Source organism: Falco naumanni, chromosome 5 (genome assembly GCF_017639655.2).
Source record: "Falco naumanni isolate bFalNau1 chromosome 5, bFalNau1.pat, whole genome shotgun sequence".
NCBI lineage: Eukaryota > Metazoa > Chordata > Aves > Falconiformes > Falconidae > Falco > Falco naumanni.
Genome location: NC_054058.1, coordinates 63,848,628 through 63,863,043, shown reverse-complemented (window position 1 = coordinate 63,863,043; position 14,416 = coordinate 63,848,628). Strand labels below are relative to the sequence as shown.

Genomic DNA, 14,416 nt, shown 5'->3' with positions numbered 1-14,416 from the left:
GCACTGCAAGTTCAGTTCTGTAAATAGATCCTGCCGTAGATGTTGTTTGCAAGAAGGTTTCTGGCAAAATGTGCTATCAGGAACAGATATAATTAGGGGAAAAAGAAAATAAAACCCCTTTGTTTTACAGAACAGTTTCACTGATAGATCTGATGTATTCTGAAAGGGCAAAGTCCTCTGATATGTATCTGTGAAAACTATGGCATGGGATGATCATTCATTTAGTAATAATAAAACTACACCTTAGTGCTAAAGAGGATAAGACAAATGCTGATTTTCTTGTGAAAAGCATCACATTTATCTCATTTACTCTGCACAGCAGCAGTGCCTAGAAGCTGCATGGATGAGGCTGGAAGTATGCTAGGTGAGCGTCAAACACAAGATAAAAGCTGTTCTGTGCTCCTGTGACCTTTCCATCTTGTTATTCATCTTACAGGAGTACATTGAATAGATTTGCAAGTTAAACCTGGAAAGGATTAAAACTCACAAAAGAAAGAATTTTATTCAATTGAATTTCATTCACACAAGATGGGTACCAGATCTCAGTCATTTAAATGAGAGGAATTTCTTTCCCATTATACTTGCATATTAGCGCTTGCTCGCATGGATTTGAAACGCAATGCAGAATAAATTAAGGTTGTCAAACACATACAAGTGATTCTTGTAAGGTCAACCAGAGAGCAAATACCTTTATAAACCTTCCAGTTACAGTGGCCCTCAGCAGTGAAGTGTCCAATACACGGCTACAATTAAAATAAAAATGTTTAAAAAATTGTTAAAAAATTGTGATCCTGCTGAGAAAAAGCAGATGTTATGGACAGAGATCCTGCAGTATCTGCTTCTGCCTTCAGAGGGAGAAAGCTTCTCCCCATCTCATCAGAGATAAGATGTTATGTCCTTCTATTTTATCACAGCAAAAAATCCACTCTTTAGCTACTGCTAGAAAGCCGCTACCTTTGACTTCACTCTGTTGCCTTCAGAGTGTTGCAATTTCGGTCTCCCTGCTTTCTTCCTCGATGTTTAGCTTTGTCTCTCTTGTTTTTTCTGTTGCATTAATTGTATCTTCAAAGCCTGGGTTTTGGATGTTTTCTACCCATGGTTTCCACCTCCTGACCCTGGTCCTGAATCATTCAACAACCTGGCTTACTGACTCTTTGCTCTGTCTCCTCCAATGCTTCTCCAAAACACATTTCCAAAGTCCACCTTTACTTTCTTCACTTGACTCCCTGTTCCTCAGCCCTGCCAGGGTAGCAGCACTCTGTCATCTGCTGCTTTTTCTTTATGTTCTCCATTTATAAAGTGTGAACCTTCAGATGAAGAATATAGAGCCCTCTTTATTTAGAAAAATGTTTCATGCTTTACAGAAAATATCATCAACATTAACCAATAATTTCCATCCCACTCCTGAGAGCTCCAGCAAAAAGATCAATGACACTGCTAAGGCCACAAGTCAAACGAGATGAGTCCTAATGCCACATCTGAAATCAAAAGACCCTCATCAGACCTTTTTTCACTGTTACCCAAGACTGGGACACATGCTTGTCAGCCAGTTCAATTATTTTCAGAGAGGTTATTCTCTTGTGCCCTTCCAACCCAACAAAAAGCAAGGCTGAGAAAGTTCCAGCCAAGGAGAAGAATCTGAATTTCTGCTGCTGTTTTAAAAGTTGGTTTTCTTTCTCAGTAATGTGTTTTTCCCTTTAGATGAAAATACGGAAGAGGCGGGTGTTACTGAACTCACAGAACAAAATGCAGCCAAACCTATTCAAAACCCAAATGCCACACGCCAAAACAAGGCTTTCACATCTGGTATTTTCAAAACCAGACTCTATGTTCTGCTACCATAACATGTACAGTGGTTGCCTTTAAAGAATGTGAGCTCTGTGGCTTTACCACAGGCCCAAGAAGGTTGTAAACACCCAGAAACAAAAGAATAAAAAAAAAAGTTCTCCATTCTCCACTTCATGTATTTTCTATGTGGTGCACCGTGCTCACACTAGTTTTCCTCCCTCTCCCTGCCTTAGGAAACATTCTCCTTCTTTCCTAAAGCTCCCTCTTCCACATTTGCAGTCCAAGTCCCCTGCCCAGCCTCCCTGCCAGGGCAGGCATGAGATTCATCTTTCTTAACTTCAGAACTCTGCACCATCTTCTCCATCAAGCTGGACATGTGGACCCCCTTCACAGCCAGGAGAGAGAACATAGTGCTTTCAGGGCACAGTTCACCTCCAGGTTGCAGATAAGGGTGCAGAGTCATGTCCTGTAAATGTCTTTCTAGTGACTACACAGGGAATTGAAATGTCTGCATTTTGTTGACTGGGTGGCACTCAGTCCATGCCTTAAAACAGGAGTCAGATGGTGCCGAAGGGGGATAATTGTGTTTAGGAAGAGGGGAGGCAGACATCAAATCAAGAAACAACTGGGTCAGCAGAAAACACAACATCTTCAGGCTGCTTTCCTGGGAGCTCACAGCAAAGTGAGCTTTAACATGGTTTCCATGCATTAGCTAAACCATACAATTATTAATGTGAGCATGTAAGAGTGTTCGTCCACCACTGTAGCTGATACAAAGAGAGAAGCACCTTTAAGCATTGCTTTGGAGAACTTAAGATAGGCGTCTGCTGTGCTCTAGAGAGGTCTGCTCATCTCTGCTTTTTACAGAAGGAACTGAGAAGGCTGGTTCCTGAGGCTAAATTATGCTGAGCATGAGAAAGCTTAGTCCACTGTCAAACCAACTCTAGCTTTGCTGTATATGGAAGTTTTTTTTTTTTTTTTTTGCACTACATTCCACTGACTAGGTCAATGGCAAACTGCAGGTTAGCAGATTAAGCCAACAGATAAGAGAAGTGCATGTCTCCCAAACCTAATGTTCTATGGCCCTACAGAGTTAATGGACAGCTTCTGATGGTTCATATTCTGTTACACTGTCTTGCCAACAGAGGCATCTTCTAGTACAGCAAACTCAGCAGGTGTTGAACTGCCTTAGAATCAGACATGCCTCTTCTCCACTGCTAGGAATAATAAAACCCATGTCCTGCCCCATAAGGCTGATCTCCATTCCTGTTTGCATTAAATCACGTGCCTGGCAATTTATCTGCATTGTATTTCCGTCACTTACATTGCAGACTCATTGCTATTCGTGTGACTTTGTAAGATAATCTCTGTGTAGTCTACAGTATAGCTAATCAAAATCTCACAGGCAAATTACCATAAACTTCAGGTCTGCACCCCAGCCCCACAGCTGGGATCTATTGCCAGCTTACAAATCCACAAAGACAATAAATGACATTAATCAGAAGTGAAAGAAGCAGGCAGAGCTGTAGCTAGCTTCTTAATGGACCCTCTGGGAATAAGTTTTGAAGTTAGAAAAATTCATTACCATTTCACTCCAGTTGCCAGTACCAGTTCCTTCTCTTCACCCGTAACAGTTTCATCTTCCAAAGACATGCGCTATGTAGAGAGCACATAGTTTCAGAGAGCATATGAACGCCCAGGGCTGAATTAGCTTTTCAGGCACATCTGGGGAAATGTCTTCATTTGGGCACGGTTTGATTTCTTGGTACCTCTGGGAAGAGACTCTTCATCTCTGAACTGGGCAAGTATATGAAGTGTCTGGTTTCTTCCACTGCTTCTACTGAGATCTTCAGAACAGCCAGTTTCCTACCAATCCCACCTTACTGCTTTTGTATTTAGGGGAAAACTGTCCTATTTTTGCACCTTGGTGTTTTAACTTGACACCAGAATAATATCAGCGCTGGTGACACACAGCTGCATGACAGAGGAAATTCTGAGTTTAGGTTATCATGGCATGACTCACTGTCTGTGTTTATCTAATACCGAAAACACTTATCATGAATTTTCCCCATTCAATTCTTCTGGATAAAATATGTTGTTCTGATGCCTTGTCTAACACTGTTCTGCTAACTCAGGCACGGAAGAGAAGTAGGCAGGAGAGCTTCATAAATCCTAATATTGCTAGCAGGTCTACTCTGAGCGGCGTTGTGTTAAGTCACTGACTGTATTTGAGTGGGAAACCCCAGGGAAGAAACGCAAGCACTGAAAGAACTGATAGTGATTTAGCCAGCAGGTTTCTTTGCCCTGAGCCTGCATGATGATGCTAGATGCTGAGGGCAGCCAAAAGCTAGATGCTGAGGGTAGCCAAAGACAGTTGAGCTTTATTTAGCACACGGCAATGAACTTGCAAAAGACAGGGCATGGCAGGGTATTGTGCCTGGCACCAGCCTCCAATAACTCCTGTGTGATACCTGACAGCTTATGTGGAGGTTCCAGATGCCTTAAGATGCCTCTGATGGCATCAGGCACTGTTGCTTAAGCAGGAATAGCAGAATCCCCCTATCTGGTGGCTTAGATGACAAGGTTTGCAGGTCTCAGAAAGGTTATCAAACTTAATTTTGGGAGCACACCAGAGGATGCAGTAACGACTTTTTAATTTTTATGTTTCATGGATGTCTATTGTCTAAATTCACTAGTCTCCTAATCCCAAGAGCATGTCTCCATCCACTATATGGTAAGACTTGAAACCAGTTCCAAAATTTCCAGAAATACTGTAGACATCAAAGAGTCACTAATATGGGGAGAAATGCGGACTCCCAGCTGCCTTAGGCAAGTGATGTGGTTTAGCAATTCTGCAATTGATAGCAGTGCTAAATCCCATGAATGTAATTACACCAGCCTCTCTGTTCAGCCCATTTCAATACATCGTGTTAGTACCTCTGAGTGCACAGAAATGGAGTCACAGGGCACTTTTTTGGTGTAGGAGATAAGAATGGTAGGTGAGGGCTGATGAAGCTGGTGAATGAAGGAAAGGGAGGACAGAGGACATTGGGACTGAAAGGGAAGGAAATAGGGACACAGAGCACCTTGTCATGGGGGTAGAGAATTGGAGGATGGGGGTGGGGAAATGAGGAGGCAAACAAAACCCCAAGAAATGCGAAGATGATGTGAGGGCAGACTTTTAAACCAATGCTAGCAGGAGTGGAGCCCTGGAGCAACTGTAGAAGGATACAGAATCCAGTGGAAATCTGGGCTATGCAAAACTGGGTCATTAGAGGCTATGAGGCAGGTTACACCTAGGTGTACTGACCTTTTGTAAGATTTACATTTTCATATCACAAGGGCTCAAAGGAATCGACAGACTAATTCCCAATCAGGTGCAAAACAGCAAAAAAAGCAAAGTTAATCTTCCCTAAAAATGTAAAAAAGTCAGAAACCTAGTCAAGGAGTAAATCTGCACTGCCATTCCATAGTTCCCTCGTTTCTTCCCATCCCTTGGTTTTTTTATCCCCTACATGGCAGGGATGTTGTTTTTTTAAGGGAAAACCATGCAGTTCCCTTGGGCACAAAGTTCCAGGGATAAGCAAGAGGTCATTCTGTGCAGGCACTATGGTCCAGACCTCACCAGGTCTGCCTGCCCTCTGCACAGTCTCCCCACACTACGCCAGGAGGTCCAATGCCATGAAACACCCCTGCACACCTATACGCCACCACCTACGGCCTCTGCAGCTTTGGGGGACGCTTATTTTTCCCTGATGGGAGTTTGAATACAGCGTTTAGCTTGAACCTGTGATGCTGCTAAATATCAAAGCATGGGGAGCTCCTCTGGGTCAAACTATAGCTTTCATTCTCAGACCGACTTCGCTGAGCGTGTAGTCATTATCAAGAGTTATTATCACATCTACTGCCACAATGCCTGGAGTCCTGGCTGATGGACTTGCTTGCATAAGCATGGTACAAATAGCTGACCCACACAGGAAGTTTAGGATCCAAATGTAAGACAAGAAAGTACAGAAGTAATGCTGATCAGCATGTTGCATGCCTGCCCATTCTTGAAAGATGAGTAAAAGGCCACTTAAAGAAAAGCACCTCTGAAAATAGATAAGATACTTAAAGACAATCAAGAGGAATAATGACAACAGGTATCTTGAAATGCCCATATTCATGCACGGCTCCTCCTCCTGGTGTGAGGACTGGTATAGCAATAAATCCAAAAGCTGATGACTTTGATATCAAACACGGTGGTGAGGAGGTCTAGCAGGAGAAAAGAAGCCAATGTTTTGAATGGTTATGATGGTTGATAGGGAGAACATTTTTGAAAATGGGAGCAAAATATTGGATGTGACAGTGAAGCAGTTAGAAGTCAACAGAGGGAAGCAAACAGAAGATCACTATGAGACCTAGGAAATTCATCTTTCCAAGTGCTTTCTGGATCAGAGTCTGGAATATGGGTGTAAAGGCCAAAGAAGTAGATACCGCAGTGGTTTAGATGTGAGAAGACAAGGGTGTGAGTGATGTGGATGTAATGAAAAGGCTGGGTGCTCGGAGTGTTGTGTGAGATCCAGCTGCAACGTGGGTGAGTTGATCCAAGAGCACCGGCCTGATGCGTATTGGTTTGCCATCACCCGAGCGCACCATTTTTGTGTAATCCTTTTCTGACGTGTGCAAGTACAGAACTCTAACTTTGATCATCGATTAAATCAACAGTTGCCCTATATGATGAGTAGGCTAAATACTGTGGGTTTTCTTAAGAAGAGACTAAAGACTTGTAGGTTTGAGTGCCTCGTGCTGAGATTCAGATCTGCAGTCTGCTTCAAAGAGGCTTTTGAAGTCTTGAGGGAAACATGCTTTTAGCTTTCAGGGAAAGTGAGAGTACGTGATCTCAACTTACTGCTAATCTGATAACTCTTTAATTTTAATCACCCTGACAGTCTGTGGTAAACCATGTGGTTAACTATTTCGGGTACAGCCACTTCTCTTGAAGCCACAGTCTGATGTCGTTTACAAGGTGAATCCTCTGATAACACAAAGATACAAGGGGGTTAAAACACCCTTCACACAGCTTCGATGTTAAGCCACTCAGAATACTTTTCATTGTTGCCTTCTTCAAACTTTGTGACTTTTACTAAGCAGCGAGGTAATTAAAAGTTAAAAAGGGCAGAAAATATCAAAGTGAGAAAATGACAGGTGGCTCTGAAAGAAAAGGGCATTGCGGGACTGGGTCTGGGAGTCGCCGATTGTGTTGCTGTCGGCAAGACATGGCTTTGTTTCAAGAAGGCATGTTGGGAGTCAAGGGCAGGTGCCAAATGATCAAGTCTCAGGGATTCAAGGCCCTTTTGCAGTCATTCTTGCTGGTTGCTAAGGCTGCGTTAATTATGGCTGCAGAAAATGTGTAGACGTGATGACTAGGAAATTTTGCTCCTAATAGCTGTTACTATTATGCATAAGCATAAAGGGCCAAAGATCATGCACCCAAAGATACCGAATGCCAGCCCTGATGCAACCAGCTTGTTTGATCCTTAAATTTCTTAGCCTTTAAGCCTTAAAGATTCATTAAATAGTGCCTTTATCAACTTTCGGGTCTCCAGCTCAGCTTCAGTGGGCTTTTCAAGTGCACTGAAATGACCTAACTTAATTCATTCCAACTGATTGAGAAGTATATTTAGATGTGATTTGCTGATGACACAGTACTTCACGTCCTTGTTTTGGGGCAAGTTATATTTAGGTTTGCAAACTTATTTCACAGTGAGCTGCTCCTTGGTGTGCTCAGACAGAACTAAAAGTCTACTCCCCTTTCCAGTGTTTGCTTATTGCAACTTTTAATGACTTCGTTTTGCTTATTATGCCTCACTGCATAGATTCAGGGCTGCACGCTCTGCTGCAGGCAGCAGCTCTACAATATGACGGCATACAGCTTCATTAAGAAAAAGTTGGTAGCGTTTCATGTTGCCCATCTGCTGGGTGCAGAAAGAAAGGGCTCAACAGCTTGCTTCAGGCAGGGGGGGCAAGGGAGGCAGATAGGTCTGGTGCGTCCTGCCACCGCCCCCAGCTGCTGCAGAACATCCTTGTTCCAGCATCCTTTCTCCTCTGGAGGAAACACAAGCGAATAAAATCAGCACGCACACACACACACTTAAAAAAATCTAGACAAATACAGGCTTTATGTCACTTGGTGGAGACACTCCCAAGGGATTTTTCTGCATCCTGAACAAATCTATACTTATAAAATCAATGGCAACAGCTGACTCCAATGTGAAGGTGGCTTTGGATGGTGGGACGGTTCTAATATTAAAATAAAAAATGTTCACTTAAAATAACTAATAGTTTCACCAGACACTCAGAGCCTCTCCTTGGCTTAGAGACAATCAAAGAAACACAGCTTTGCTACCCTCCTGTTCCCTTCATGACACCCAGTTTCATCTCTCAGCTGTAATTTTAGCCCTGTGGCTGGGAGCAGAATTATGCTTAATTCACTGCCCTCTGGGCATGATCTGGTACTGATAAGACAGAAAGATGTGGGAAGTCCTCAGTGAATAAGGTAGATGCACAGGCTGCCCTGATTCTCAGGCGTTCTGTTTGCAGAAAAGTGCCCAGCTCTTCCAAGGACTGAATTTGCTGATGTCACTGCCGACATGTATCCAGTGGGGACCAAACTGTATTATGAATGTGACAGCGGCTATGCAAGAAGAAGTGGCCAGTACATGGGAATTCGGTGTCAGAGTATAGGTCAGGTTGCTTCTTGGGTCTACAAGGAATTTGAATGTATTGGTAAGTGATTATTGTCCTTTTCTACACTTCTAGAGGTGTTTTTCCAATGAGTTAGTCAGCGTAAGACACATCTGGGCATTGCTCTAACAAATGATCTTTTGTGCTTATCTTTGCAAATTAGAACTTGGAACAATTCTACCTTGTCTTTAAAAGTTTGGGTGCTCTGACTTTGTTCTGCTATTCATCCTGCTGTAATTCAGCAAATATAACTTTTCCCACAGACGAGAAAATTTTGTTGTCAACGGCTCCCATGATGGAGTTAGATTTTACACAGAAGCCAGAAAGCAAAACACAGACCCCTGCACCCCAGAAGCAAGAAAACTTTTCTAAGTTTGACCAGAAAGGTAAGTAAGAGCCCATTCATTACTGTAACACTTTCTCTGCTGATTTCATGGAAGCAGTGTAAGACTGATGAGTAATTTTTGATTATTTTGACAGACCAAAAGAAACAATTGCTATCATATCTTGGCTAAACAAGTGGTGTGGTGTAAGCGAACGAGTATTTTATATCCCAACAAAGAATTAGGAAGGCTTGGTATATCCTGCTTGTCTGTACTTTGAACCAATACAAATCATGTTGTTTCAAGAACAGAAGCAGAAGGTAAAATCTACCTGCTATAACCGTGTGCTGCCTTCTGATCCCACAGATTTTTGTGGTCCTCCCAAGACCGTTCCACATGCCTCTATAAGCCTGAACAAACAGTATTATGTGGGACAAGTATTAAATATCAAATGCCAGAGCAGTTATGATAAGCGACCCCCCACCTCTGGCACCTGCACGTGCAAGAAGGTGAATGGCAAAATCATCTGGACCTGCCTTGACATACGATGCACCAACGACAGCAGTGAGTGGCTGCCACAGACTGTTGAGCCAGGTATGATGGTTGCTTTAGCATCACATTGGTGTCATGACCTGACAGGGTCCAGACCCCCCAGCTCAGCACATCAGTCCTAGGGAACAACCTGCTTGGGGTTGGGGGTGGAGAGATCAGGGACCTCAGGTATCTGACACCAATGGAGATGTGATTTCTGACCGATGGAGTTGAAATCTCGGGGGAGGATGTATCCTACTTTGTAGATAGCTGTATCCTACTTTGTCTTGGGTGTCTTTTCAGACTAACTGCAAAATTCTGAGAATGTGTGACAGATAGAGCCACACTGTCATATACTGGGAAGAAAACAATAGAACAAGCATTTCTCTTTCTCCTTCCTCCTGGCAGTTACAGGTCATCTGTTGTCACTTCACAGTAAGGTACTCCAAAAGGTATATCTAAGCATTTCTCATGATTGCTCAGGGGTTTAGGATCCAGAGTTTATCTAGTCCATAGCTAAACCCGAGCAATGTCTCTCAGTTCTTAATTTAACATGCAGGATGCTGTTAGAAGATGGCAAGAAGCCCACTAATATTGGACCCAGATTCAGCAGGATGTGCCCTATTGTGGTCTGGCATCTTGAGTTTCACTGTGCAGGGAGCTAGCAGGGCTCCCAAGTGAGGCTGCAGAACCTCTGAACCTTGCTTTCATGCCTTTAGATGCGTTAAAGAAAAAAAAAAAAAACAAACCACCAAAAAAAGGCACTTTATGACCCCTACTCCATTCCACCTAAATTATCTACCTTTTCTGATGGCACCTCTCCTAAATCTACAGTGCAGGAGTTCAATATGCAGGGAGAAAACAAAGCCCCTTTTCGAAGGGTCTGTGATAGCACTGAGGGTCTGGAGCTCTCTCTGGGTGTCAGGCAGAGTTATTGATGGTGGAAGGCTGCAGCTGTCCACCACCTCCACAGTCCTCAGGCTTTCCTTACCCTTCCAACCTCCTCTGAGATAGGGGAGTGCACTGGTCTGAATTTTAAAGAGGTGGAAGCTAATGCAAGGTCAACACAAGAGGATTTTTCCTACCAACAGAGAGTGGAAATAACTGGTTTTCACCAGTTCTTGGGCCTTTAAGGGGAAATTAATCTTGCAGAACGGTAGGTGCCTGCTGCATAGATACCCACACCTGAGCTGGACTGCCTTTATAACCAACAGGGGGGAACAGGTGTTGATGGTGCTGTGTTAGCTGCCCTATTTCAGGTCTATTTTAGGGTGAGATGATTTGCACCTTTTAAAGGCTTGTTTCTCCCCAGTGATGATATCAGAGCCCATATGGCTATCTCAGAGGCTGCATCTGTGTAACTGTAAGGGCTCTTTCTGACATCTGTGCAGGCTTTTCCTGCTTGCTCCCGAGCCCTGGATGTGGAGATAAAGAAAAGGCTTTGCCCATTGCCTGGGTGCCGAGCTGCAGGGTGATTCTGCCTGAAAATGTGGTGAGGGAGCAACTGGCACTAAATCTGGCTCCCTGAGCTCACCTGCACATCAGTTCTGTGCTCACCTCTCTGCAACGAGGGGCTGCCCAAAGCCCCCCCAGCTTAAACCCTGAGCTGGGAAGAAGAGACCTCCTCAGGTGAGCAGGGGGGAGTAAACAGCTCGGTGGGGTGTGACCTGGCTGCCAAGGTGCTTTGCTGCACGTAGGCACGTTCCAGGGCAGAACCTGGGTGGATGAGCGGTTGGGTATAACCAGCACTGGTGTACGCAATGGGGGATCTCACCTGGGGTCCGGGCCTTCATACATCACATGTAATGGTAGGTGAGATGAATGCCAGCCCTTTGTGACCCATGCCAGGCCATGTGGTAGGGCAGGATGGTTTGGGCTGGTCCTTTTGCCTGCAGAGCAACCTCTCAGGTGACACTTGGCCATCATTGCCTCTGTTGCTGCTCTGACCGTAAGAAAGAATCACCTTACTCACCGGACACGCTTTCAGCATTAACTCAGGACTTTCTCCCCTTCTTCATAGATCTGTCTGTTTCCCTGTGGTTCCCGGTTCAGAGTGTTTCAGGTACAGCAGTCACAATTTGTTGTTTGCTTTTTCCTCCTCCTTCACGGCAGTCTTTTTTTTTTTTCTTTTTTTTCTTTTTTTTTCTTTTTCTCCCCCCCCCCCCCCCCCCCCCCCCCCCCTTGATCATTCCACTTGGTACTATCAGGGTGAAGGAACTTCTTGCTATGATGGAAATAACCCATCAACGCACCAGTCCTAGAAAATGATACAACCTATTGAATAGTCAGAGATTACAAATACTTGGAATTTTAAAATTAGGATTACGAAAAACATGAGACTGGATGATGAAACAGGCTATCATGGCCTTTAATTCAACAGAAAATAATTCCAGTTTCCTGCAAAAGTACACTTAAACCTAAGCAAAGTCAGGTCTTGGTAACTAGTACACCAGCTATTTCTCTTTGTTATAATGTGATGTCTCTAATGGGGCTGGATAAAGAATATCCTTCCCTTTCTCAATTGTCCCCCCAGCATCCAGCACAAAAAGATTTATCAAGACACCATTCTTACAGGACCTTTTGTTAAAAACCTGTCCATATCTCACACTGGCTCAAATTCGGAGCTTCCTTCTCAGGATAAGGGAGAAATTCAATGAATTTCTTGCACCAGGGAAGCTTTGGCTTACATTTCTGGGGGAAAAGAGGTCCTGTTTGAAGCCATGTTTCCAAATCCTAGCTTGGCACCTTGAAAGTCATCCATCCCAATCTCATATGAAATAAATGTCTTAGCTGGATTCCATTCCCTGGAAGATGCAGCTCACTTCATGCCCACCATTAACAGATATCAGATCAGCACGTATGTTGATATCCAGGAAACGAACATGGCAATTACTGAGTCTCCTGTGCAGAGGGATAGCTGTCAGACTCTACCCTCATCATTGCTTCAATGCTGGAACAAGCTGGCTCTTCACCTAACTCTGTCCTCATCTCTGCTTTGATGCTTTTCACCACATAAGCAAATCAATACAAAAATCAAGAGTTTCTCTCTCTTCATAGGTTCGGCTCATCCATCCTTTTTCTCATCTTTGATACTGCCAGTGACAGGTATGCCATTTTGTTAGTTGGGTTCAGACTTCACTCCATCCCCCAGAGCAGTTGCTTTGCCTTTCAATTTGCTGTTCTACCAAAGAGATCCTTCTGTGTTGTAAGAGTTAATAAATATACTGCCAAACACATCTGGTTTTTGTATGTGCACGTATTGGGTGAGAAGTCAGTGAAGAAAGTGTAAACCAGAAACTGTTTAAGCACTTAAATTTTTTTATAAAGAAGTTTTCAAAGCTACATAAGGGAAGTAAAAGAAAACAGATCAACTGCAAGTCTGGTTTTTAAATGAAGCAATTTTCAGATTCTTTCCCTGAGATTTTCTGTGAATTCAGTGAATAACTTCAACTGGAAAAAACAGGGAAAAATGTAAATATTTAAATTATATGTTTCTTTCACATTTTCAAAGGATTAAAAAAAGATGGCCAAATAAAATATTTCCTCACAGCAAAACTGATGCATTTAGATCAGTCTGAAGATATTTTCTCCTCCCCTTTGGCCATTCAGCCATTAGCTGCTAACATAGAATTTGTCTCTTACTGTGCCTGTGCTCAAGGTATGTACAGGGGCTTTTGATTCCAGCTGGAGTCTGCTGACAACTGTAGCGCACGTTATAATAAGGAGGAATAATGGAGTGAGATAAAGGAAGGGAACGAAAGGTATTGTAAACTATGCTGTGGTTATTTGGCTGTGGTCGATCTTTAGTTGCCCAGGTCTCCTCTGGCTGGGTCCTGTTTGCCCCAGGGAGCAAAGCAATAGGGCAACATGGAAGAACTCTTGCCTCTGGGCATAGGGGTAAGATAAGACCCTATCCCAGGTCTTGCCTGTTTCTCCCAGTTGGAGTAATTGCAATAATTAAGATAACACCAGGTGCTAACCATGTTGATTTTCTGTTTTAACAGCTATCTTTTTTGCTCTGCTTATCATTCCTGCTGTCTTTGTGTGACTCACCAAGCAAAGAATATGGTAAGTGGGACGGAACCAGGAAAATGTGACATCTAAAAAAAAAATCCCTAGCAGTGAAGAGCTATCAACCAGATCAGCCATCTCACTACTGCACTGCTTAAGTTTCTGAATATCTTATTTGGTATTAAATAAATGACCGTGGATTTTGGGTTGTCTGGTTCAGCTGGCAGAAGAAAAAGAAGAATCAGAGCTTTTGAAATCAAAAAGCATGCTTTGTCCCAGCCATTGTGCAACTGAGAGCACCAGTTCAAATAATGGGTGGAAAATGAATCCTGTGGGGAAATTAAGGTTAATTATGCAGATATGTTGGTTTCAGATAGATTACACAATCAGTCTTTTTCTCTCTGGCTAACCTGTGGGAAGTCTGGTGGAGCATCTGCCACCATGACCACGTAACTCTTCCTTCATCCCCCTGATTTCTCAGTCGTGTCATGACAACTTTGTACTTCAGACTTATTTTAGTCTGTCCTCCTCGCTGTTTCTATTACTACACTGAATTGCACCAAGGCTATTCGTGTTCACAGACTCCCCAGCCTGGTTAATCCAGGGTGTCCCTGTCTGATATTTGAGAGTTCTCCTTTTCTCCTCTTTCTTTGCTAATCCTCATACCCATTCCTCATTGTGTTCCTTACCAACTACTGATGGGCTCTGCTTCTCCGCTAAATGGGGATTTTTCTCAAAAAGGAGGAGGGGAGGACCTTGTGAAACCACATCAGCAGTGTTTTTGCCAGTTCACAAATAGGATAAAGCCATAGAAGTTGAAGACAATGCTTTGAAACATGCTCTAGTGAAGATGGTCAACCATGGTGCAGATTGCCTGGGCCATTGTAGGCTTTCTGAGAAAATGATATGTGAAAAATTGCCAGGAATGATCTACATTTCACTGGCCCTGTGGTGGAACAAATTGTGAAATAGTTGATACCAGATGAAGTAACAACTGAGATCCTAAGCAGTGTCTTCTGCAAAAAGTACTGTGTGGT

The 14,416-nt window shown here is 43.3% G+C and overlaps 1 protein-coding gene across 1 annotated transcript; it reads left to right on the top strand.

Moving 5' to 3' along the window:
* Positions 1-5,920: 5,920 nt before the first annotated feature.
* LOC121088727 lies at positions 5,921-13,416 on the top strand. The gene is made up of 7 exons (XM_040595216.1): positions 5,921-6,032; positions 8,371-8,556; positions 8,757-8,900; positions 9,204-9,431; positions 11,389-11,430; positions 12,426-12,473; positions 13,373-13,416. Exons 1-7 carry the CDS (start codon positions 5,921-5,923, stop codon positions 13,414-13,416), a joined length of 804 nt encoding a protein of 267 aa, XP_040451150.1.
* The last annotated feature ends 1,000 nt before the right edge of the window (positions 13,417-14,416 follow it).